This window comes from Rhinatrema bivittatum, chromosome 4 (assembly GCF_901001135.1).
Source record: "Rhinatrema bivittatum chromosome 4, aRhiBiv1.1, whole genome shotgun sequence".
Classification (NCBI taxonomy): Eukaryota; Metazoa; Chordata; class Amphibia; order Gymnophiona; family Rhinatrematidae; genus Rhinatrema; species Rhinatrema bivittatum.
The window spans coordinates 179,413,928-179,436,774 of NC_042618.1; the positions used below are offsets into that span (position 1 = coordinate 179,413,928).

At 44.3% G+C, this 22,847-nt stretch overlaps 1 protein-coding gene across 2 annotated transcripts in view; it reads left to right on the plus strand.

Moving 5' to 3' along the window:
• Nucleotides 1–22,847, plus strand: part of ABCA5 (ATP binding cassette subfamily A member 5) — a 510,372-nt gene that overhangs the window by 82,013 nt on the left and 405,512 nt on the right. For both annotated transcript variants that reach the window (XM_029599288.1, XM_029599289.1), the window contains one exon: nt 14,626–14,773. In XM_029599288.1, coding sequence (XP_029455148.1) covers nt 14,626–14,773 — 148 coding nt within the window. The remainder of the gene's footprint in view (nt 1–14,625; nt 14,774–22,847) is intronic.

Here is a 22,847-nt window from a genome sequence, read left to right on the forward strand (position 1 = left end):
ACTTAACCTTTCTGAGCCAGTTTTCCGTGTCCTGATTGCTTCACGGAAGCCTTCCACGAGAAAAGCTTACATTTACAAATTGAAAAGGTTCACGTCATGGTGCTCTTCTCAGTCTCTTGACCCCTTTTCCTGTCCAATCCCAAAATTTTTGGATTATCTCTGGCATCTATCAGAGTCAGGTCTTAAGACTTCCTCCATTAGAATGCATGTCAGTGCGGTAGCCGCCTCCTATGAAGGTGTCAGGGATGTTTCTATATCAGTACACCCCCTTGTAACATGTTTCTTGAAGGGCTTGCTTCACATCAAGCCTCCGCTACGTCCTCCAGCCCCTTCTTGGGACCTTAATCTAGTTCTGGGACGGCTCATGAAGCCACCTTTTGAGCCTCTTCACTCCTGTGATCTCAGATATCTCACATGGAAAGTGATTTTCCTTTTGGCTATCACTTCAGCTCGCAGAGTTAGTGAATTGCAGGCTCTCGTTACCTATCTGTCTTACACTAAACTTCTGCAGGACCGGGCGGTACTCCGCACTCACCCGAAATTCTTACCTAAGGTAGTTTCGGTTTTTCGTCTTGATCAATTCATCATACTACCTACCTTTTTTCCCAGGCCCCATACCAACCCAGGAAAACAGGCTCTGCATACCCTTGACTATAAACGGACTCTAGCGTTTTACCTAGACCGTACAGCGGCCCACAGGGAAAGCACTCAATTGTTTGTCTCTTTCCACCCTAACAAGTTAGGGAAGCCTGTGAGTAAGCAGACTCTTTCCTCCTGGTTGGCGGACTGCATAACCTTCTGCTGTCAGCAAGCGGGCATTCCATTCCAAGACCGTGTTAAAGCACACTCTGTGAGGGCCATGGCGACTTCAGTAGCACACCTACGATCGGTGCCGCTTCCTGACATTTGCAGAGTGCCACCTGGAGTTCTCTCCACACCTTTGCAGCCCACTTTTGCTTGGACAAAGCTGGAAGACAAGATTCCATCTTCGGCCAGTCTGTCCTTTGTAACCTGTTTACAACGTGACGTACCAACACTCTTCTGCCTGCCCGGTAGGGTTCAGGATGCCCTCTCCCAAATTCCACTCCAGTTGTTGTGCCTGTTGCACTCCTTTGGGTACATTTGGTGCATGTTCGGACATCCTCAGCTCGGTACTTACCCATATGTGAGGACTACCATCCTGCTTGTCCTGTGAGAAAGCAAAATGTTGCTTACCTGTAACAGGTGTTCTCACAGGACAGCAGGAAGTTAGTCCTCACGAAACCCGCCCGCCACCCCGCGGTGTTGGGTTCGTAACATTTTATTATTTTATTTTTCGGCACTGCCTGTAGCTTTTAAATAAGACTGAAGGGGGACCCCTGCTGGCTGCAGGGTTAGTGCTATGCTGGGCATGCCCAGTTAGGGGCCAGTCAAAGTTCTGGAAACTTTGACAGAAGTTTTCCGTGATTGGGCTCCATCCTGATGATGTCACCCATATGTGAGGACTAACATCCTGCTGTCGTGTGAGAACACCTGTTACAGGTAAGCAACATTTTGCTAAATCTAGGCATGCTTGTTTACAGGTTGTGCTATCTTTAGGTGGATAAAGTCTGATGTCTAAAAATGATGGGCATGATGGTGGCAATTTTCAAACTGTATGCAGACTTTATACCAATTTTCAAAGTGACAGTACATGCATATTAACACTTTGAAACTTGCTATGGGTACAGTTAATCCTGTTATTTTTGTGGGTTGAATTTTGCTGTAAAAATACACAGATAAAGTTGAAAATGCAGTCTACATGTTCACTTTTCCTTTCCCAACCTAACCCTGCCTCATTTAGCCCCATTTAGGGAATGCCTCCTCTAAATGTAGATAAAAGTACATGCTTTGTAGAAAACCAAGCATATTTCTAGCAAGATTTAGGGAGGGCAATTTTCAAACAGCCAAACACTTTTTTTTACCTACATAAATAGCTTTGAACATGTCCTCAATGTATATCCATAATTCAAGATAATTCTTATGTTGATCCAATAAAAGATATCGGAAACTGCAAAGAATCCAGTAGTCTCTACCACCAATGCAGATATACTTCTGTCTGTACTTGGAAAACTTGTCATGCCAAGGGGATAATATGAAGTACTTTTTACATTACTAGAATAAAGAGAAATCGAGGAGGAAGTGACATCACTCCTCATGAGAGCAGCCTAAACCTGTGCTCTCCGTTTTGATCGGACCAAATTTAATCTTTTGGATTACAACTGGATCCGCAGCTTATATCACCTGGCAGCTTACTGATACAGGACACTGATGGCAGCGTTGGCGAAGAAAAAAATCAGCAGATTTGTGAAAATTTTCATATGCGAAGAGTGGAGAAGATCCCGAGAATTCACGTGGTAAAATGGCACTGGAGGAAACGAGGGAAGAGACAGGAGAGACGAGTGCAGACTGATCGAATTCAATGATGATTATCCCACTCGCGGAGAAATGAGAGGATGGTTCAGAGAACTGAGACAAGATATTAAAACATATAAACTGGAAGTGGCCACCTTAATCGCGGAACTACGAGAAGAATCAGCAGAGATGGCTCGGCGACTTGATGAAACGGAGATCCGCCTTGAAACTCAGGGAGAAGGCTGGCATAATCTTCAAAAAGAAAATGAAGCTTTGCACACTACTTGCCAAAATCTCTCAGACAAATTGGAAGATATTGAAAATCGCAGCCGACGCTGCAACATTCGCATTAGAGGCATGCTGGAGCCAGAAGAATTTACAGACTGCACCGCAGCGGTGACAAAAGTTTCTCAATTTTTTCTGACACAAGGTGAGCACACTCTGGACGTTGAGGCTCCCCCTATTAAAATCGAGCGGGCTCACAGAACCTTGGGGCCCAAATTACCTAACCAACCAAGGGATATTATTGTGTGTTATCACTCTTATAAACAGAAAGAGCAAATTTATAATATAGCGAGCAAACAACGCATGTGGCAGTGGGAAGGCCACGAGATTGCTATCTTTGCGGATCTAGCCGCAGCCACACTGAAGAAAAGACAAGATTTCAGATGCGTTACCGCACAGCTCCTGGCTTCTAATATCTGCTACAGATGGTTGTTACCGGGAGGTTTAGTCTTCACGCTACAAGAGATATCACATCGGGTGCAGTCAGTGGAGGAGGCTGCGGAGATCCTTAAACTCGCAGGCATGGTCGTAGAGATCCCGCCCAAAGCTTCCACAGCGAGGAATACCAACTGCAGCGCTTCCATGGCACAGCCACGATGGCAGTGAGTCACGAATGGTAGCCACCGACTCCAGCGGAACTCTATTGGGGCAAAAACACAGACAGATCCAGCGTGACTTTACAAATTATAAGAAAGTTCAATCCTGATGGACGCTGTCACTAGCAGCCACAACCGTGGATGATTATAGATATCTTTGACTATGGTTTACAGGTTAAGACTATATCATGAGGTCCAGCACCTTTATATGTTTAAATAAGCTCAGACCAAAAGTTCCTGTTGGTTAAATATGTAGGTTCGGAAATGGGGCACAGGAGGAGTGACCTAACTTCCTCCATCAATTTTCTGGGATATGGGATTTCTATCTCAGGTATTAGGGAAGGGTGGGTGAGGGGTGATGAACGGGAAGGGAGATTTTTTTCTCTGCTATGGAGATGTTGCTGTTAACATTATGGGGGTGGGTGGTCATATTCTACACACTTAATACACATGCAGAAGCATGGCTGTTGAGTATATGTGCTTGCTGGTTATTCTCATGTGACGAAATGCCTGATAATTTAAAAGGTTTTACTTTTCTATGTAGACTGATGAGTGAACAAAGGAGAGGTCATATTCATGAAGGAGGGGGCAGTATGACACATGATGATGGCGACTTTTAGATTTCTTTCGTTAAACGTGAAAGACCTTAATGTTCCTAGAAAGCGCCGTTTGTTATTTAAAGAATTACCGTATTTTTCACTCCATAAGATGCACCTGACCATAAGACGCACCTAGGATTCAGAGGGGGAAAATTTTAAAAAAATTTTTTGTGCGAAACCAGCTGGGGTCAACCGTTGCCATTGGTCGGCCCCAGTGACATAGTAAGGGCAAAGGGCCGTCGGCGCCATTTTGATTACTGGCAACCGACGGCCCAAGTCCACGAGATTGCTCCCGGACTGCTCCTAGACCCCCGCTAGACCACCAGGGACTTTTGACAGGTCTTGGGGGGGGGGGGGGGGGGGGGTGGGTCAGGAGGGTGGGAGGGTGGGAGGGGGTTTGTTAGATTTTTAGGTTTTTTTTTTTATATTCGCTCCATAAGACGCACAGACATTTTCCCCCCACTTTTGGGGGAAAAAAAGTGCGTCTTATGGAGCGAAAAATACGGTAGATAGACTGCATGTCAATGTTGTGTTTCTTCAGGAGACACATTTAAGGAAAAGATACCAAGGGTTAATGAAATCCGATAAATTCCCACATCAATATTGGGCGTCTGCCACAAAGCAGACCAAATATGCAGGATTAGGCATCCCAATACATAAGGATTTGCACTTCGAGTTAAAAGGGCCCATTCTGACCCCAAAGGCAGATTTCTATTAGTTACAATAACCGTAGGGGGGGAGCTGTTTACTTTAGTCTCAGTTAATGGCCCTACCACACATAAGGCAGACTTATATCATACCTTGTCTCGTACCATGGCAGAGAAGATAGGACATGCGATCAAAGGAGGTGACTTTAACCTAACTCTCAATCCCAGACTAGTCACCTCTGGTGGTCACAGCTATGATCCTAAAGTAGCTAGAACTGCTTTGAAAACCTTTATGAAATGCTAGGAGGTTATAGATATCTGGCGCTCCAGGTATCCTAAATCCAGAAACTACACTTTCTTCTCTCATCCCAACAAGAGTTATTCTAGATTGGATATGTTTCTCGTTAGTAACAGCTTGGCACCGAGGGTCATAAACATTGATATTGAACCTATTCTATGGTCAGACCACGCTCCAATATGGTTTACCCTGGACGTACAGGATTATGATAGAAGCCTCCATTTCTGGAGGTTAAATGACTCCTTATTTGATGAACCTCAGTATATAACTCAGATGCAAGCTGAGATTGCTGAATATTTAGAGCACAACGATACAGGGGAAGTTAATCCGGTGATCTTATGGGATTGCTTAAAAGCTGTTTTGAGGGGCAAATTCATTGCTCGCTCTTCATTCCTTAAAAAACAAAGGGAAGAAGCCAGAGAGGGTCTTATCTCTCACTGGATCCATCAAGTCTAGAGGGCGTGAATAAAGAGGAGGCATTCAAACACTGCACGGAGCGGCAGTAGCCACAGAGGCATTCAAACACTGCACGGAGCGGCAGTAGCCACAGAGGCATTCACGGAGCGGGATGCCAGTGGCCAGTAGTTGATGTTCCACCTTCACGGAGCGGAAGGATGGAGGGCTGCTATCTCAAAAAGTAAAAAAATTAAAACGGGTGGGTAAGAGTATGGAGTAAGGGTGTGGCCTGCTTGTTACAGCGGTTGCTACCCCTAATTGAGCTGGATGTTCACTTGGATGCAGATACGGCGCTGCTCTCTAAATTGGTGGTGGGGTGGAGGGGAATTAGGGCTGGAGGGTACTGGAAGCCAATAGTAACAGGTGGGAGAAAAAAAAAGGGGAAAAAATGGATAAAGTGCGTAGCTTGCTGGGCAGACTAGATGGGCCTGGAATGCCCTTCTGGAGGAAGTGGTGAAGTCTAAAACTGTGAACGACTTCAAAGGGGCATGGGATAAACACTGTGGATCCATCAAGTCTAGAGGGTGTGAATAAAGAGGAGGCATTCAAACACTGCACGGAGCGGCAGTAGCCACAGAGGCATTCAAACACTGCACGGAGCAGCAGTAGCCTCAGAGGCATTCACGGAGCGGGATGCCAGTGGCCAGTAGTTGGTCTTCCACCTTCACGGAGCGGAAGGATGGAGGGCTGCTATCTCAAAATAAATAAATAAATAAATAAAAACAGGGGTGGGTAAGAGTATGGGGTAAGGGTGTGGCCTGCTTGTTACAGCGGTTGCTACCCCTAATTGATTAGGGCTGGAGGGTACTGGAAGCCAATAGTAACAGGTGGGAGAGAAAAAAAGGGGAAAAAAATGGATAAAGTGCGTAGCTTGCTGGGCAGACTAGATGGGCCGTTTGGTCTTCTTCTGCCGTCATTTCTATGTTTCTATGTTTCTATGTTGAGAAGAGACAAGAATAATCCCACCTCTACTTCTATTATAACTCAAATAACTACATTACGTAATAGGATAGAATCTATAGACGCCTTGGCATTAACTCATCAACTAAACTTAACCCAACAAAAATACTTTGAAGGAGGCAATAAGGCCGAGAAACTACTGGCCCAAACCCTTAAACATAGACAAGCCCAATCCACTATAGTTAAAATAAAAGCACAAAATGGGGACAATAAATTCATTCGTCAAAGATTTCTTCAATTTTATTCGGAGCTTTACTCTAAGTATGGAGAGATAAGTTCTGAAGAGATAGATGAATATTTGGGGAGTGTTCAATTTCCGGAACTAATTAAGTCCCAATGAGCCATTTTAGAAAAAGACATTACAGAAACTGAAGTCCATCAAGCTATAAAATCGTTAAAGCCTGGGAAATCTCCTGGACTTGATGGATATACAGGCTGCTTTTATCAGGTCTTTTCTTCGCAGTTGGCCCCCCTCTTGGTGAAATTTTTCCAGGCACTACGAGAAGGGACCTCTCTTTCCCCTGCAGGCAATACTGCCGGAATCACGGTCTTGCTAAACCAGGTAGAGACCCGATGCTTTGTGGTTCCTACCACCCGATCTCCTTGATCAATATTGACCTGAAGCTATTGTCTAAAATTCTAGCAACACACTTGAATAGCTTTATTGCCCAAATTATCCACCCAGATCAGGCTGGCTTCATCCCAGGGCGGCAAGCCAGTGATAACCTGCACAAAATTTTAGATATGATATGGTGGGTGACAAAACATAACATCTCTACTTTGGCTCTCTTGGTTGACGCCGAGAAAGCCTTTGATATGGTGCACTGGCCCTATCTTTTCGCTTTATTGTGCAAATTAAACTTTGGCAATTCTTTCTACAATGGCTCCGACAACTCTATGAGAATCCCCAAGCATGTATAAAAGTAAATGGAGGATATTCCACCACCTTTCCAGTAAGGAACGAGGCACGGGGTGTCCCTTATCCCCGCTTTTATTCGCTATATTTTTGGAACCCTTTGCTGACAAAATACGAACTAATCCTAACATAAAGGGGATTGAACTGGGTCAATTTTCCTCTAAGTTGTCTTTATTCGCCGACAACATCTTGATCACAATTACTGACCCTGAGACTTCTCTGCCACATTTGACATCTGCCTTGGAGGTTTTCTGTTCAATATCAGGATTTCGCATTAATTGGGAGAAGTCTGAAATTCTGAATATAAATACCCCTTCCCCAATGGCAGCCATACTTCAAAAGCAATTTCGATTTAAATGGGCACAGACACAATTAAAATACCTAGGTGTATACATCAGCGCTACATATGACATGTTTCAGTTGAATTATGACTCCTTATGGCAGAAAATATCCAGGGATCTTGAGGAATGGAACAGATATAGTATATCCTGGCTGGGTAGGATAGCGGTGGTCAAGATGACAGTCTTACCCAAACTGCCTTATCTGTTTCAAACCCTACCAATAGCTATCCCAAGATCCAAATTACTAAACTGGCAGAAGAAAATCATGTCTTATATATGGGGAAACGAGACCTAGGATAGCACGTCGGGATATGTTTCAACCACGACTAAAGGGAAGGATGGGAGTTGCAAATCTAGTAAAATACTATATGGCTGCACAAAATAAGGTTTTAGTGGATTGGCATAAAAAGGCTGCACCTAAACCTTGGGTAATTTTTAGCCAACAATTACTGGGCAATATACCACTATCTAGTCTCCTTTGGCAACCCCAGAAAACGTGGATAATATCGCCTAAGGATTTCCTACCTCCCTCTATGCTTATACCGCTAGAACTGTGGAATAGCAGGAGCCCTCTCCTACTAGGTATGAGAGAATATCATCGCTGTACATACCTATATGCAAATTACGACTTCACTCCGGGATATCAGTCTTCTGCCTTTCGAAATTGGGAATCTAAGGGCATTCGCCTTTGGGAACGTTTGGGGGTTGGAAGATATTCTCCCATTTTCAGAACTACAAATGAGATATGGTTTGGCTGATATGGATATATATCCATATCTTCAATTAAGGCACTTCACACTCACACAGTTAATAGTAGGTCACCTGCACCAAGGCCGGTCTGACTGTGAAATACTATGTAATAAAGCTGATCATGCCACAAAATTGCTATCACTGCTATATGCAATGTTAGGGCGTGATATTTTTGTGAAGCCCACTCATATGATCGCCTGGGAAAAAGATCTTACTACATTTTCACAAATGGAATGGGAGGCAATCATCCACCAGCTAGGTAAAGGTTAATTGCAGCCTCCATGGTTGAAAATTCTTTAAAATTGTTCTATAGATGGCACTTATATCTGGTGTGCCTTCATAAAATTAAACCTACACTTTCGTATCTGTGCTAGAAAGGCTGTGGGGTCGAGGGTAGTTATTTACATATGTGGTGGGAATGTTGAGTGGTTCAACGTTTATGGCAGGATGTGGAGCTCTGGATTGGTCAACTGTTACAAACTTCGTTAGTAGTAACCCCACACCATGCATTATTGGGCATTAAACTTCTACCGAGCAAGGGGGGTGAAAATCGTCTAGTTAATTATATTTTCACCGCCACCAGGTTAGCAATAGCAAGGCAATAGAAATCACCCCTAAGTCCGGGGATTGCTGAAGTACAACATAACCTAGGGAAAATTTACATGTTAGTAGAGATCACAGCACATAAACAGAAAACCTTTGGGCTTTTCGAAAGATATAGCAGCCATATACTACTTGGCGGGCAAATATTGCATAAAAGCAATCAATACATAAAAGCACAATCAATACAGATCGAAACCAGCCCCTAACTGATAATTTCATTTCATTTTATTTATTCTCCATTATAAATGCTCAACACCAGCAGGGTAAAGTGGGACTGGGGCAGGAGGGAAGGGGGGCTCAAGGGGGTATCATCTGGTTTAAAAATTAAACTTGAGGGTTTGCAATGGTTTTATTATTATCTGCTTACACCGCTTAGTTATGTGACTTTGCCAGTTTCACTTTTGCAGAAGTGGTTATTATATGCATACTATTGTTCAATGTGTATATTGTTCTTTTTGTATTTGTTGATGTCTCAATAAAAACTTTAAATTAAAAAAAAAAAGAGAAATCACTGAGAAGACCATAATGAGTATTATACATGTGCATTCGTTTTTAACAAATACACTAATGGGATGAGTGAAGCCATTTCTGGTTTATTCCAAATGGAACTGAGAATGGCCTCTTACGAAAATACCCCAAAATGTTCAGGTATTTTCGTTTCTGTACACACCAACAACAAAAAACATTACACCTCCTTGAGGACCTGTTGCCCACTTCATGCCCAGCAAAGAGAAGCTTGAGGCCAGGTCCTATCCATTTGTGTCTCCCCAGGCCTATCCAATCCCCACCCCACTGTTAAAATCTAGTCTGGGGCCCAAGCCTACCTGGCTGGTCTTCCCCTTCCCCACTGACCCCAATTCCCTGTTAACATTTTCCAGGGCTGGAGATCTCCCTGGCCCCCATTTAACTCATTTGTAAGGCTTGGCATAGTTGGAAGGGCAGGAGCGAAGCCCACCCATTGCTGTCTGTGCTCTCAGCACTTTTAAAAATGACAACAGTGGCCCACAGGACTATACCAAAGTGATATCACTTGGCATCCATCTCAGGGACAGTTGGCACTTTTTTCTTATATGGCGTAAGGTGGGAGTGAGTGGGTTTTGCTCCTTTCCTTACAACTATGCTGGGCCTTACAGATGGGGCAAGTGGGAGCAGGTAAGGTCCCCAGCCCTGGAAAATTTTAACAGGAAGTGAGCATCGGAAGGTTCTAGGGAAGTCCACTTGGATAGGCCTAGATGGGCTAGATTTTTACCACAGGGGTGGGGGTCAGAGGGGCCTGGGGAAGCCTGGTCCTCAGGCTTCTCTTTGCCAGATGGGAGGGCCTCAGGGAGGCTCAGTTCAGTTATGTTTGTGTTTTGGGGATTTTTTGGACATTTAATGGTTTTTTTTTCATTTGGGAAATGAACCAAACCCCAAAAAACCCTATTAAATGGACCGAAAAATAAAAACAAAAAATCCAACTGAAAAAAAATAAAAGCCCTAATGTGTGTACTTAGAGCCTCTGATACATGGTAAATTCAACCTCTACATTCTTAAATCCTTTAAAATATGATGCAAACACTGTGACATTATACAAACTATTTAGTTTATTTGAGTTTAAATCTAAATGACTGGCTTCTTTGTCTATTAAACAATTCTGAGTTTCTTTGCAGAAGAGGTCTGCGAAGATGGCTCAGTTTTGCATCTTTTTAGCTGATTACCATAGACTAGAGATTGGCAACACCCAGCACATATGCTACCGCCTGGCACATGAGAGAGTTCTTTCTGAAGCACTGACCCAATCCTCCTCTACATGGGGAACTCTGATCACTCTCTTCTTGTCCAGTGTATCTCTGGCAGTGCCAGTGGTGGCACTAAAAGCAGGAAATAAGCAACATATAGGTCAGCACATGCTCACAGACTCCATATATTTATATATTATATCCATATATTATATATTCGTTTGTTCAATGGAAAAACTTGCTTACTTCATTTGTTCAATGTAAAAACTTTTTTCCTAATTCTGTTCTATGTAAACCGCTAAATGTAGCGATAGTTACTGTTCCTTGTAAACCGGGGTGATATGTATATTATACAGGAACCTCCGGTATATAAATTATATAAATAAATAAATAAATAAATATATACAAGATGCCTTTATCCCTCCCCACTCCCAAATGCACATCAGCATCTATTAAAGAGATGTTAAAGATATTTTGGCACTTGGCTAGGGAATTGAAAGCCTGGAAAAATAAACCTTTTTTTCTGTCTCCCCCCCAGGCTAAAAGTGGAAAAATTTCCAATTTTTCTACTTAGAGGCTTTGGAGAAAAAGGTTTATTTTCTTTTTCCTGAACTTTTCTGTTTTGTTTTTTTTCAGAACCATCACATATCCACATTTGGTCAGAAAATAGAGAGAAGCTGATATTAAAAAATAACTTAGCCAGTTGAGTTCATTTTAATCGGCTAAGTAGCAGCCACTGGATATTCAGCGTTTGCCACTTAGCCGGATAAGCCACTTAACCAGCTTAAGTTCCACAGCAGGTCTAAATTTAGCCAGGTAATACTTATCGGGCTAAGTAACAATTTATCAACACCACCAAAAAGAGTGATCTATTAACTGTATATTCATCAAAAGAACAGCTCCTGCTGTTCTATCACTGTGATATTAAACTATTTTTTATCCGTACATATTATCTTTATATTTTATGTATTTCAAGTGTTATCTCAATGCCTACACAATTAATAGGAACATTTTTACTTCAATATTTTATTTTGTTTAAAAACAAAAACATTTTTTGTAGTGGGTAGAAGGTTTCATATGTGTGTGTAGGCGTCCCTGCACCATTTATGTATTGTAATCATAAACCTCCTACCACCTCCATACTAGTGTTTTATACTACTTTTTTTAAGAATTAAAAAAATTTTTTTAAATTAGAGTCCCAAACAACTTCATGATTACAATGCATAAATGGTGCAGGGACGCCTACTGTTATGAATCCTCCTGTAGCTGTGCTATGGGAGGCTTAGAAACATAGAAACATAGAAACGACGGCAGAAGAAGACCAATCGGTCCATCCAGTCTGCCCAGCAAGCTTCACACTTATTTTTTCTCATACTTATCTGTTTCTCTTGGCTCTTAGTAACCTTATGTTCTAATTCCCTTTTCACCCCAACTATTAATATAGAGAGCAGTGATGGAGCTGCTCCCAAGTGAAATATTAAGTTTGATTAGTTGGGTAAGCGGCAGCATAGCTCTCTGCCATGAAGCAGAGGGCAATGCTGGATATGTGTGAAGTATTAGTTTTTCTTTTCCCCTGTCATTGAAGCAGGGAACTATGCTGGATATGCATTGAAAGTGAAGTATGCCTTGAAAGTCACATTAACTATCATCAAATATTGAAAAGCCTAATAATTGGTAATACCTATAGCCCATGAACCCATCCGTTTTTTTTCTTTTTTTGTTTTTTGTTTTAATTGGGAGATGACAGCCCTCCATCCTTCCGCTCCGTGAAGGTGGACACCTACCACTGGCCACTGGCATCCCGCTCCGTGAATGCCTCTGTGGCTACTGCCGCTCCGTGCAGTGTTTTACTACCTGCTCTTTATATGCGTCCTCTAGACCTGATGGATCCCATCCCTGGTTTTTTTTTTTTTTATTTAATTGGGAGATGACAGCCCTCCATCCTTCCGCTCCGTGAAGGTGGAACACCTACCACTGGCCACTGGCATCCCGCTCTGTGAATGCCTCTGTGGCTACTGCCGCTCCGTGCAGTGTTTTGCTACTTGCTCTTTTATACGTGTCCTCTGGACCTGATGGATCCACAATGTTTATCCCACGCCCCTTTGAAGTGCCTCACAGTTTTGGCTTCTCACCTCTTTCCTGGAGGCCGCTCCTAAGCTGGAGTCTCGCCTATGAACTGTCCAGGATTTGCTCCAGGGCCTGGGAAGCCTTCAATGCCTGAGGCCTGCTCTGATCTTCATGGACTTCCTGGTGTGGGACATGCCCTTCTCCCTAGGGGCCGGCTCGCAGCACTTCTCCTCAGTTATAGGGCCAGCTAGGTGTGGCCCATCCAAACTCCTCCCAGGGAATTGCCTGTCTTCAGTCCTGTAAAAGGACTTCAACTTCCAGTCAGCTTTGCCTTCGCAATGAGCCAGTCGTCTGAGGAGCTTCTCCTTCCCCTTGGACTCCATGTTCCTGCTCTTGCTTGGTGTTCCAGTATTCTTGGTGTTCCAGTATTCTTCTGCTCTTGCTTGGTGTTCCAGTATTCTTGGTGTTCCAGTATTCTTCGTTTCGTCTCTGCTGTTCCTGATCCTGGTCTTTGATGTCCTGATGTACCTGTCATCCTCCGTCTCTGCCCTCTTGATGTTCCAGAAGGCCTGACGTCCTCGATGGCTAGAGGGCCTTATGTACCTGATCTTCCTGATGTCTGTTCCTGCAATGTTCCAGCTCCCCGAGTCCTCCAGATGGCCACCCCGAGGGTAAATCCATTCCGTCGGTTCCTGTTTCCAGTCACTGGAGCCTCTGCCAGTTGGATTCCTTTCCTGAGCCTGACGTCTTCCGTCTCTGCCATCCTGATGGTCCAGAAGGCCTCCGTCTCTGCCTTCCTGATATTCCAGAAGGCCTGATGTCCTCGATGGCTAGAGGTCCTATGTACCTGATCCTCTTGATGTTTGTTCCTGCAATGTTCCAGCTCCCTGAGTCCTCCAGATGGCCACCCTGAGGGTAAATCCGTTCCGTCGGTTCCTGTTTCCGGTCATTGGAGCCTCTGCCAGTTTGATTCCTTTCCTGAGCCTGCCCTGCTCCCGCGTGGTCCGTGACCAGCCTTCTTAGGCTGTGTAGGGCGCGTAGAGGACAGGGTGGTCCGTGACCAGCCCATTGGGTCTGCCCTGAGTAGTGGGCTGTGTAGGGCGCCCTGAGGAACAGTGCCCACTTGTCTTCGTCTAAGTCTTCCAAGTCCTTTTCGTCTCATCTGGTTTTCCCAAGGTCCGTAAGAGTTATCCTTGCCTCGGACGTTCCTGATGCACTGAGCCTCCATCTACTCTAGTTCCAGATGCCTTCCATGGGAGAACTTCCACCCGCTTGCCCTTCCAGAAGATTTTGTTCCTGTTGTTGATGCCTTCTGTCTTTCTCCTGAGTCCTGAAGCCTTTGTCTCAGCCTTCAAGCTTCAGCCCTTGTCCGCCCTCGTCTCTTGTCCAACCTGCCGCCTGTGCTGCTCCCTGCAGCAGGTCCGAAAGGGCTGGGAGTAGTCGGAGGACCACTCAGATACCAACCTTGCGTGGTTGGCCTCATTTAGACATGCAGATCGGCAGGGGCCTTGTCACTTCCAACCCTAGACAAGGTCCGTCTTACCGTAAGGGGCACACACATCACCCCTAGCGCTCTCCGCCTGCGTAGCGCAACACCTACACACACGTATGAAACCTTCTACCCACTCCAAAAATTTTTTTTTGTTTTTAAACAAAATAAAATATTGAAGTAAAAGTTTTCCTATTAATTGTGTAGGCATTGAGATAACACTTGAAATACATAGAATATAAAGATAATAAGTACGGATAAAAATAGTTTAATATCACAGTGATAGAACAGAAGGAGCTGTTCTTTTGATGACTATATAAGTAACAATTTAGCCAGGTATATTCAGCAGCATAGCCATGCTGCTGAATATCCCCTTTAAGTTAGCGAGTGCCTATTCAGCTAATGTAGATAAACGACTATGTTTTGAATATGTACCCCAGAGTGGCCAAGAAAAAAGATCCTTCTCTGTTAGTAGATTTTATGGTTATTTCTGTATATCTGAATGCCAGTTTCGCTTTGTTTTCTAGGTCATGCATCTTGAAGATTTTGAGTCTGGAGCCATGTTCTCAAATTTAAAGGATGGGCCATATCCACTGATTATCACATATATTTTTCTGGTTGTGGATAGTGCTATATACTTGCTTCTGGCTGTGTATCTTGATCAGATCCTTCCAGGTACAGTCTGTAAAGAAATATCTGAGATAAAGTTCAGACTGAATCTCCAGGATGGCATACTTTGAAATGCTTCCTATTCCAGGTGCAGGTCGTCAAAGACAGGCAGAGTTGCAGAGTTTCAATAATGAGATGATGGTGCAGGGAAGAGAGATTCAGTTTTGTAAGGAACTGGACACTTTTTGGGGAAGGGGGAGACTTTTCTGAAAAAACAGGCTCCACCTTAACCAGAGTGGAACCAGGCTGCTGACGCTAACTTTTAAAAAGGAGATAAAGCAGCTTTTAAACTAGAACAAGGGGGAAAGCAGACAGTCACTCAGCAGTGCATGGTTCGGAAGAATGTATCTTAGAAGGATACTAATGAAACAGGAGAGATAGGGCATCCCAACAGAGAGGTTTCAATAAAAGCAAAAGTAGTCCATGTGCCTATAAGTAAAGAATCACCTGAGCTAAAGAATTACAAATTATTCCTATCAACTGAAAAGCAGGTTGATAATATAAATAAAAAATGCACTCCAACAGGATAAAGATCATACAAGACACTAAATGTTCAGTAGAATCTATATGGGTAGAAATTCCATGTGTTGGATAAGAGTATAATGATAGGAGTATACTACTGTCCACCTGGCCAAAATGATCAGACAAATGATGAAATGCTAAGAGAAATCAGGGAAGCTAACCAATTTGGCAGTGCATTAGTAATGGATGATTTCAATTACCCCAATATTGACTGAGTTAATACAACATCAGGGCATGCTAGAGACATAAAGTTCCTGGATGGAATAAACGACTGCTTCATAGAGCAATTGGTTCAGGAACCAACAAGAGAGAGAGCTATTTTAGATTTAATTCTTAGTGGAATGCAGGATTTGGTGCGAGAGGGAACCGTGGTGGGGCCACTTGGCAATAGACATCATAACATGATCAAATTTGACCTAATGACTGGAAGGGGGACAATATGTAAATCTACAGCTCTAACACTAAATTTTCAAAAGGGAAACTTTGATAAAATGAGGAAAATAGTTAGAAAAAAACTGAAAAGTGCAGCTGCTAAGGTTAAAAGTTTACAACAGGTGTGAACATTATTTAAAAATACAGGGGTAGATTTTCAAAGGGTTACACAAATAAGTTACATGTGGAACCCTTAAAAATCCCCCCTGCGCACGCCGAGCCTATTTTGCATAGGCTCGGTGCCACGCACAAGCCCCGGGATGCACGTATGTCCCAGGGCTTTCGAAAATGGACGGATCGGGGCCGGGGGCATGGCGGCGATCTGGGGGCGGGGCCAGGGCGTGGAGGCAGGGCTGGGGTGTTCCCAAGTCCTCCGGCACAGCGGCCGGCAGCTGACGTAACTCCATTAAATAAAGTAGGGGGGGAATTTAGGTAGGGCCGGGGGGTGGGTTAGATAAGGGAAGGGAGGGGAAGGGGTGGGGGTTTCGAGCGGCCTCGGAGGGAATGGAGGAAGCATGCGTGGCTCGGCGCGTGCAAGTTGCATAATTGTGCACCCCCTTGCGCGCACTGACCCTGGATTTTATAACAGGCATAGATTTGTTCACTCCGGGTTGCGCGAACAAATCTACGCCTGCTTGCAGGTTTGAAGATCTGCCCCACAGTCTTAGAAGTGCAGTCCAGATGTATTCATAATAAAAACTTTTTAAATTATGTCCAAAGAAAGAAACCTATGAGGGAGTTGGTTGGACCATTAGATGACCGAGGAGTTAAAGGGGCTCTTAGGGAAGATAAGGCCATTGCAGAAAGACTAAATGAATTCTGTGCTTCTGTGTTTACTAATGAGGATGTTGGGGAGATACTGGTTCTGGAAATGGTTTTCAAGGGTGATGAGTCAAATGAAGTGAACCAAATCACTGTGAACTTAGAAGATGTAGTAGGCCAGATGGATAAACTAAAGAGTACTAAATCGCCTGGACCGGATGTTATGCACCCCAGGGTTCTGAAAGAATTAAAAAATGAAATTTCAGAACTATTAGTAAAAATTTGTAACCTATTATTAAATTCATCCTATGTAGCTGAAGATTGGAAGATGGCCAATATAACCCCTATATTTAAAAAGGGATCCAAGGGTGATCCGAGAAACTATAGACCGGTGAGCCTGACTTCAGTGCCGGGAAAAATCATGGAAACTGTTCTAAAGATCAAAATCACAGAGCATATAGAAAGACATGGATTTACCCAAGGGAAGTCTTGCCTCACAAATCTGCTTCATTTTTTTTGAAGGGGTTAATAAACATGTGGATAAAGGTGAACCGGTAGATGTAGTGTATTTGGATTTTCAGAAGGCGTTTGACAAAGTCCCTCATGAGAGGCTTCTAAGAAAACTAAAAAGTCATGGGATAGGAGGCAGTGTCCGTTCGTGGATTACAAACTGATTAAAAGACAGGAAACAGTAGCATTAAATGGTCAGTTTTCTCTGTGGAAAAGTGTAAACAGTGGAATGCTTCATGGATCTGTACTTGGACTGGTGCTTTTCAATATATTTATAAATGATCTGGAAAGGAATACGACGAGTGAGGTAATCAAATTTGCAGATGATACAAAATTATTAATCAAAAGTGGATTGTGATACATTTTTGGAGGGCCTTGCGAGACTGGAAGATTGGGCATCTAAATGGCAGATGAAATTTAAAGTGGATAAGTGCAAGGTGATGCATGTAGGGAAAAATAACCCATGCTGTAGTTACACGATGTTAGGTTCCATATTAGGAGCTACCACCCAGGAAACGTTCTAGGCTTCATAGTGGATAATACAATAAAATCGTTGGCTCAGTGTGCTGCGGCAGTCTAAAAAGAAAACAATGTTCCCTGTACATACCCTGATCAGTCCAGACTCTTGGGTTTTGCCTTCCTGCCAGCAGATGGAGACAAAGGAAGTTTCACTAACACTATACATAACCCAGGTTGCCGCCTGCAGTCCCTCAGTATTTCTCTGTCTCTAGCAGATGGTAGATGGTGCAAAACCTGCAGTTCTGCAGTCAGGAGACTTTTTGGATTTATGAGCCTTCCTCTCAGGTGGTTTTTGGTCTAGTGGGTCATCCATGTCTGGTTGAGGTGGACGAGCTTGGGGGTTAGTGACCCTTTTGTATGCTCGCTCCTTTCTTCCATGGGATGTAAATCTGGTGGCCCAGATCCCTCCCCTTCACGAGACTACTGAGGCAGCTATAAACTCATGGCAGCTGTTTTCTTTTAGTTGGTCCCTTTTTTAATTTGGCTGGTTTTCTTTTGTTATGCTAGCAGTTCTATGTTCCATTCTAGGGAGTAGGTATTGTAAGTTTGGTAAAATTTTGAAGAAAAAAAGGACTTTTTTTTTTCTGATCTGCCATGTGGCCTGAGCTCCTGGAACTTGAACCTTTGCACCAAAGGAAAGTATTGGTTTCTATGTATCTTTATTTGTTCTCAGAGAGTAAAAAAAAAAAAAAGGGAACAAGGAATTAGGTAGCATTATCTGTGCAGCAGTGAGGTTCCAGGTGGGGAAGCTACCTTAGCAGCTCGGGGAGCTCAGCAATGGGGTTTTTCAGCAGCTTCTCTGCCTGCGGAGACAACCAGGTGTTGGCTCTGTGGCACTGAAGGACTGTTCTCCTGCTTGCTGTTGAGGTGTGCTGGTAGTACTGCGGGTGTGGGGAGGAAAAGCATATGGGTGTGGTAAAAGCGCATGGCATTCAGGGGGTCTGCGTCAAGCATGACCGCACCGGTAAAACAAACTTCATGAATGACAGGGTCTAGCGCTGAGGCTTTCCCCATCAGCGTGGAAACAGCAGCCATTTTCGATTCTCTAGCTGTGTCGGCAGGAGAATCCCCTCCTCAGCTATCGCTGGCAGTTCCCTGTCCTGCAGAGGTGCAGAGAGGCACTTGCACCGAGGAGGAGTAGAGGTCTTCTGCCGGTTTATGCTTATGTGCAAGGTGTTTCGTGAGATGCATGGATTCTCAGCCAGTCAAGAGGCCTGAGCTATTGAGAAGCTCTTCAGGCCGATGATTTTCAGTGCCGGATGTTAAATGGATCCGGGCCTAAACACACTGAAAGTGCAGGCAGGCTTTGCTTAGCTTGTGGTAGGCCACTGCAGCGGTTCTTTTCTCGCATGCATAGGCGTGCGCACATTCTCACTGCATGACGGTTGCATGTGCTGAGACCTGGGCGTGTATGGCTACAGCCTAGATTTCAGCGTGTATGTCTGTGACCTAGTCTTGAGTGCATATTTGCACAGGTACTTGAGCACATAAGGCTGTGACCTAGTCTGGAGCGCATATTTGTGCAGCTACTTGTGCGCATACGTCTATGGCCTATACAAGCGTGTATTTGCGCATGTACTTGTGCATGTACAACAGTAACCTGGTCTTGAGCGTGTATTTGCATGCATCCTGGAGGGGTGTGTGTGTACGCCCAGGTGGCATTGGTGCGCACACAGGAGGCCGCCTATAGCTGAAGTTCAGGAGAGCTAGGCACCAGGGATGAACAGGTCCAAGCGCCTTGCTATGCGTGAGACTTTATTTATTTATACAACATTTTTATACCGTTGTACAGAAAACAAGTTTCTATCACCACGGTGTACAAATTAATAATATGAAAAAAACTTGCTGTCTCATAGCAATTGAGTCCTCTCTCTCCGTTTGTGTTAGTGCTGTTTAGATGGTCAAAGCGATTTGACTACTACAGCTTTTGCCCATGTTGGGACATCCCCTCGGCCTATGGTGTCTCTGGAGAGGAAATGGAGTGGGAGGTGAGGCAATGGTCAGTTCTCCCTTGTTCCCGAGGGCAGAAGCTTCGCCAAGAGAGGTTGGAGAGAGCAAGGTTGGGCCTATGGCCCCTTGTATAGATCCATCCTCCTGGGTGAAATGTTTCCAGGGCCTACAGACCTTTCGCACGGGTGCCCAACAAAGACAAAGCAACCTACTATGTAGGGATCATGTGCTTGGGCCTCCCATTTGTCAGTCATGGTGGTCAAATGCCGCAGGGAGGCTGTCCCTTGTAATGTTCAAGGGGGTTTTAATCATGAGACATGGGAGGATTCCGATGGGGAATTGGCTTTCTCACTTCTAGAACATGGAAAAATTGCATATGATTGAGAGCCACTTTGAACTCTGATCAGATTTTTCTTTTTTTTCACAGAGATGTTTTGCTGAGTTTGTTGGCTCAGATCCTGAATACGCTCAGCATGGCTCGAGTCTATTGGCTCAGACCCTGAACACGAGTAGTGTGGCCGGAGGTCAGTTTTAAGTTAAGCATCCTCTTTCTTTTCCCCGCTGTATTCAATCAAGAAATATTGGATTCAAAGAAGGTAAATGCAGCTCTCAAGATTCCCTGTTTCCTCATGGAAACTCTGAGGTCCAACTCTGAGGTCCATCATAGTAGCAGTACACAAGGGAGAGTTCTTGCCATCTCTTGCCTTGATAGAGGGATATCTGCACATAGCCATCAGGCCGGAGCACCAGAGATTCCTGAGGTTCAAGGTCCTAAGGGAACATTTTTGATTTTGAGTTCTTCCCTTCGGCTGGCGATGGCTCCATGTACCTTCACCAAGGTGATGGTGCTGGGGGCAGCCACATTGCAAAAGGAGGGTATGTTGGTGTATCTGTATCTGGATGATTGGCTTATTCATGCGAAATCAAATTATTTCTGTCAACAATCAGTATAAAAGGTACTGATACGCTTGAAGTCTCTAGGAAGGGTGATGAACTTAGCAGTGAGCCATTTAGTCCTCTCATAAACTCTGGAGTATCTGGGAGCTCAGTTCAATACACTTGCGGAGAGAGTGTTTCTTATGGAGAGAGATTGCTGAAATTGCAGCGTTAGATTAGTCTTCTGCTAGAGCTTTCGGTGCCCAGGGTCTGGAACTATTTACAGGTCTGGGTTCTATAGCATCGACATTGGAATTAATGCTTTGGCTGTTCGCACATTTGCGGCCTCTGCAGGAGGCTCTTCTACTGCTGGGAAGCCAGGGACAGGCTTTTGTGGTGCTTACTCACAGCAGTCTCGAGCATGGTGTGGAATTGGAGATTCTGAATTGGATAATAGTCACCACCGATGCTAGTCTCTCTGGATGGAGGGCAGTGTGGCAAGATCAGTTGGCGTAGGGCCAGTGGTCGAAATAGGAGGCCTCATGGCCTAACAATTGGTTATAGACGAGAGCGGTACATTTCGTGTTGCTTGCCAATCTGCCAAGGTTATGCGGCCTTCTAGTACGGATCCTATCAAACAATGCGACAACGGTGGACTACATCAATCATCAAGGCAGAACCAAGAATCAGGCAGCGGCTCGAGAGGCTTTGGAGTTGATTCTCTGGGCAGAACATTTTCTCACTTTGCCAGAGTGAACTACATTGAGGCGGATTTTATCAGTCAGAGAAAGTTAGACCTCGGGGAATGGCTGCTGTCAGACACAGCGATGTACTTCATTCACAGAAAATGGGGATATCCCGACCAAAGAGAACACCAAGTCGTTGCAGTTTTACAGCTGCTGAACATAACACGGTACAAAGGAATCTGAGCTCTGGTGCTGCCGTGGACTCAAGGGATTCTTCTTTGTCTTCCCTCCTGTGGACAATCCATTTAGTACATATTTTGATATAAACAGAATATAAACATTTTTTAAAATAAATACAAGGGATTACAATGGATAGAGAAACATCCAGGTAATGTGAGCTTGGTAGCTCCAAAGTGGGCACATTGACCATGCTTTTCAGATGTGATCAACATGGCCATAGATGGCCTCCTGAGGTTTGTACATCGGTTGACTGTTTTCCATGAGGACCCAATATTTTTGGGTCAGGCAGCTCACTTCTGTCTCACAGCTTCGCTTCTGAGAGAAGACAACTGAGATGGAGGGGATATTCCAAGTAGTTATTTCCAACTTCCTCATCCTTATGGATGTGCGAATTTGGAGGATCTTCGAGTCCTGGTCTGCTGTTGATGGAGTGCAGCCTCAGTCTGTTCAGGCTACTGTGTCACATATTTTGGCTTTTCTACAGAAAGGTTCTGGTCAAGGGACTGGCCTTTAACTCTCTGAGTTTCCAGGTAGCGACATTGGGTTGTCTCCAGGGTAAAGTGCAAGGGTATCCTCTGTCCGCACATCCAGATGTTCTATTGTTCCTTCAGGGAACTAAGAACTTGTGTCCTCAGGTGTGGAACATTTGTCCATCTTGGAATCTGAATCTAGTCCTTAGAGGATTGTTTGAACCATTAAAGAGAGCTATGGTTAAAGACTTGACTCTTAAAGTGGTTTTCTTGGTTGCTGTTTGTTCAGCCAGGAGAATGTCAAGAGTTCCAGGCGCTGTCATGTTGAGATCTCTTCCTACAGATGTCAGATTCAGGGGTATCTTTATGCATTGTGCCTTATTGTCTGCCTGAGGTATCTCCGCGTTCCATCTTAGTTAGACAGTAGAGCTTCCAGCTTTTATGGATTTGGATTTCTCTATGCCTCTTGCAGGGGAGCTTAGGCTCTTAGATTGGAGGCATGCATTATTGAGTTATCTAAAGGTCACTTATGATTTCCATAGATCACATCTCCTCTTTGTACTGTGGAGTGTCCAGAGAAGGGAAATAAGTCGTCAAAGGCTACAATTGTGTGGTGGTTGAAGGAAGCAATCGAGTTGACTTACATTTCTAAAGGGTGCCCGCTGCCGGGTGGTTTAGGGGTATACTTGACATGTTCTCTGGCGACATCCTGTGCTGAGTCACATCAGGTGTCTCCACATGAAATTTGCTGGGTGGCTACTGGGAAGTCATTGCCCACTTTTGCTAGTCATTATCGCTTGGATGTCGGGGCTCCAGCTTCCATGTGCTTTAGTGAGAATGGGAAACTGAGCTGAACTTTCCACATCCCACCCGAGTTAAGGGGAGCTTAGGAACATCCCAGAAGTCTGGACTGATCTGGGTACGTACAGGGAAAGGAAAATTGGTTCTTATCTGCTAATTTTTGTTCCTGTAGTACCACAAATCAATTCACAGACCCGCCTATTTACTGGGGAGGGAGAGAGTCTGCCGCTCTTACTGTTGCTTTGTATATAGTGCAGAGTTGTTGGAGGTTTTCAATGCTGCTTGCTTATATTAAATTTGGGAAATTAGTTT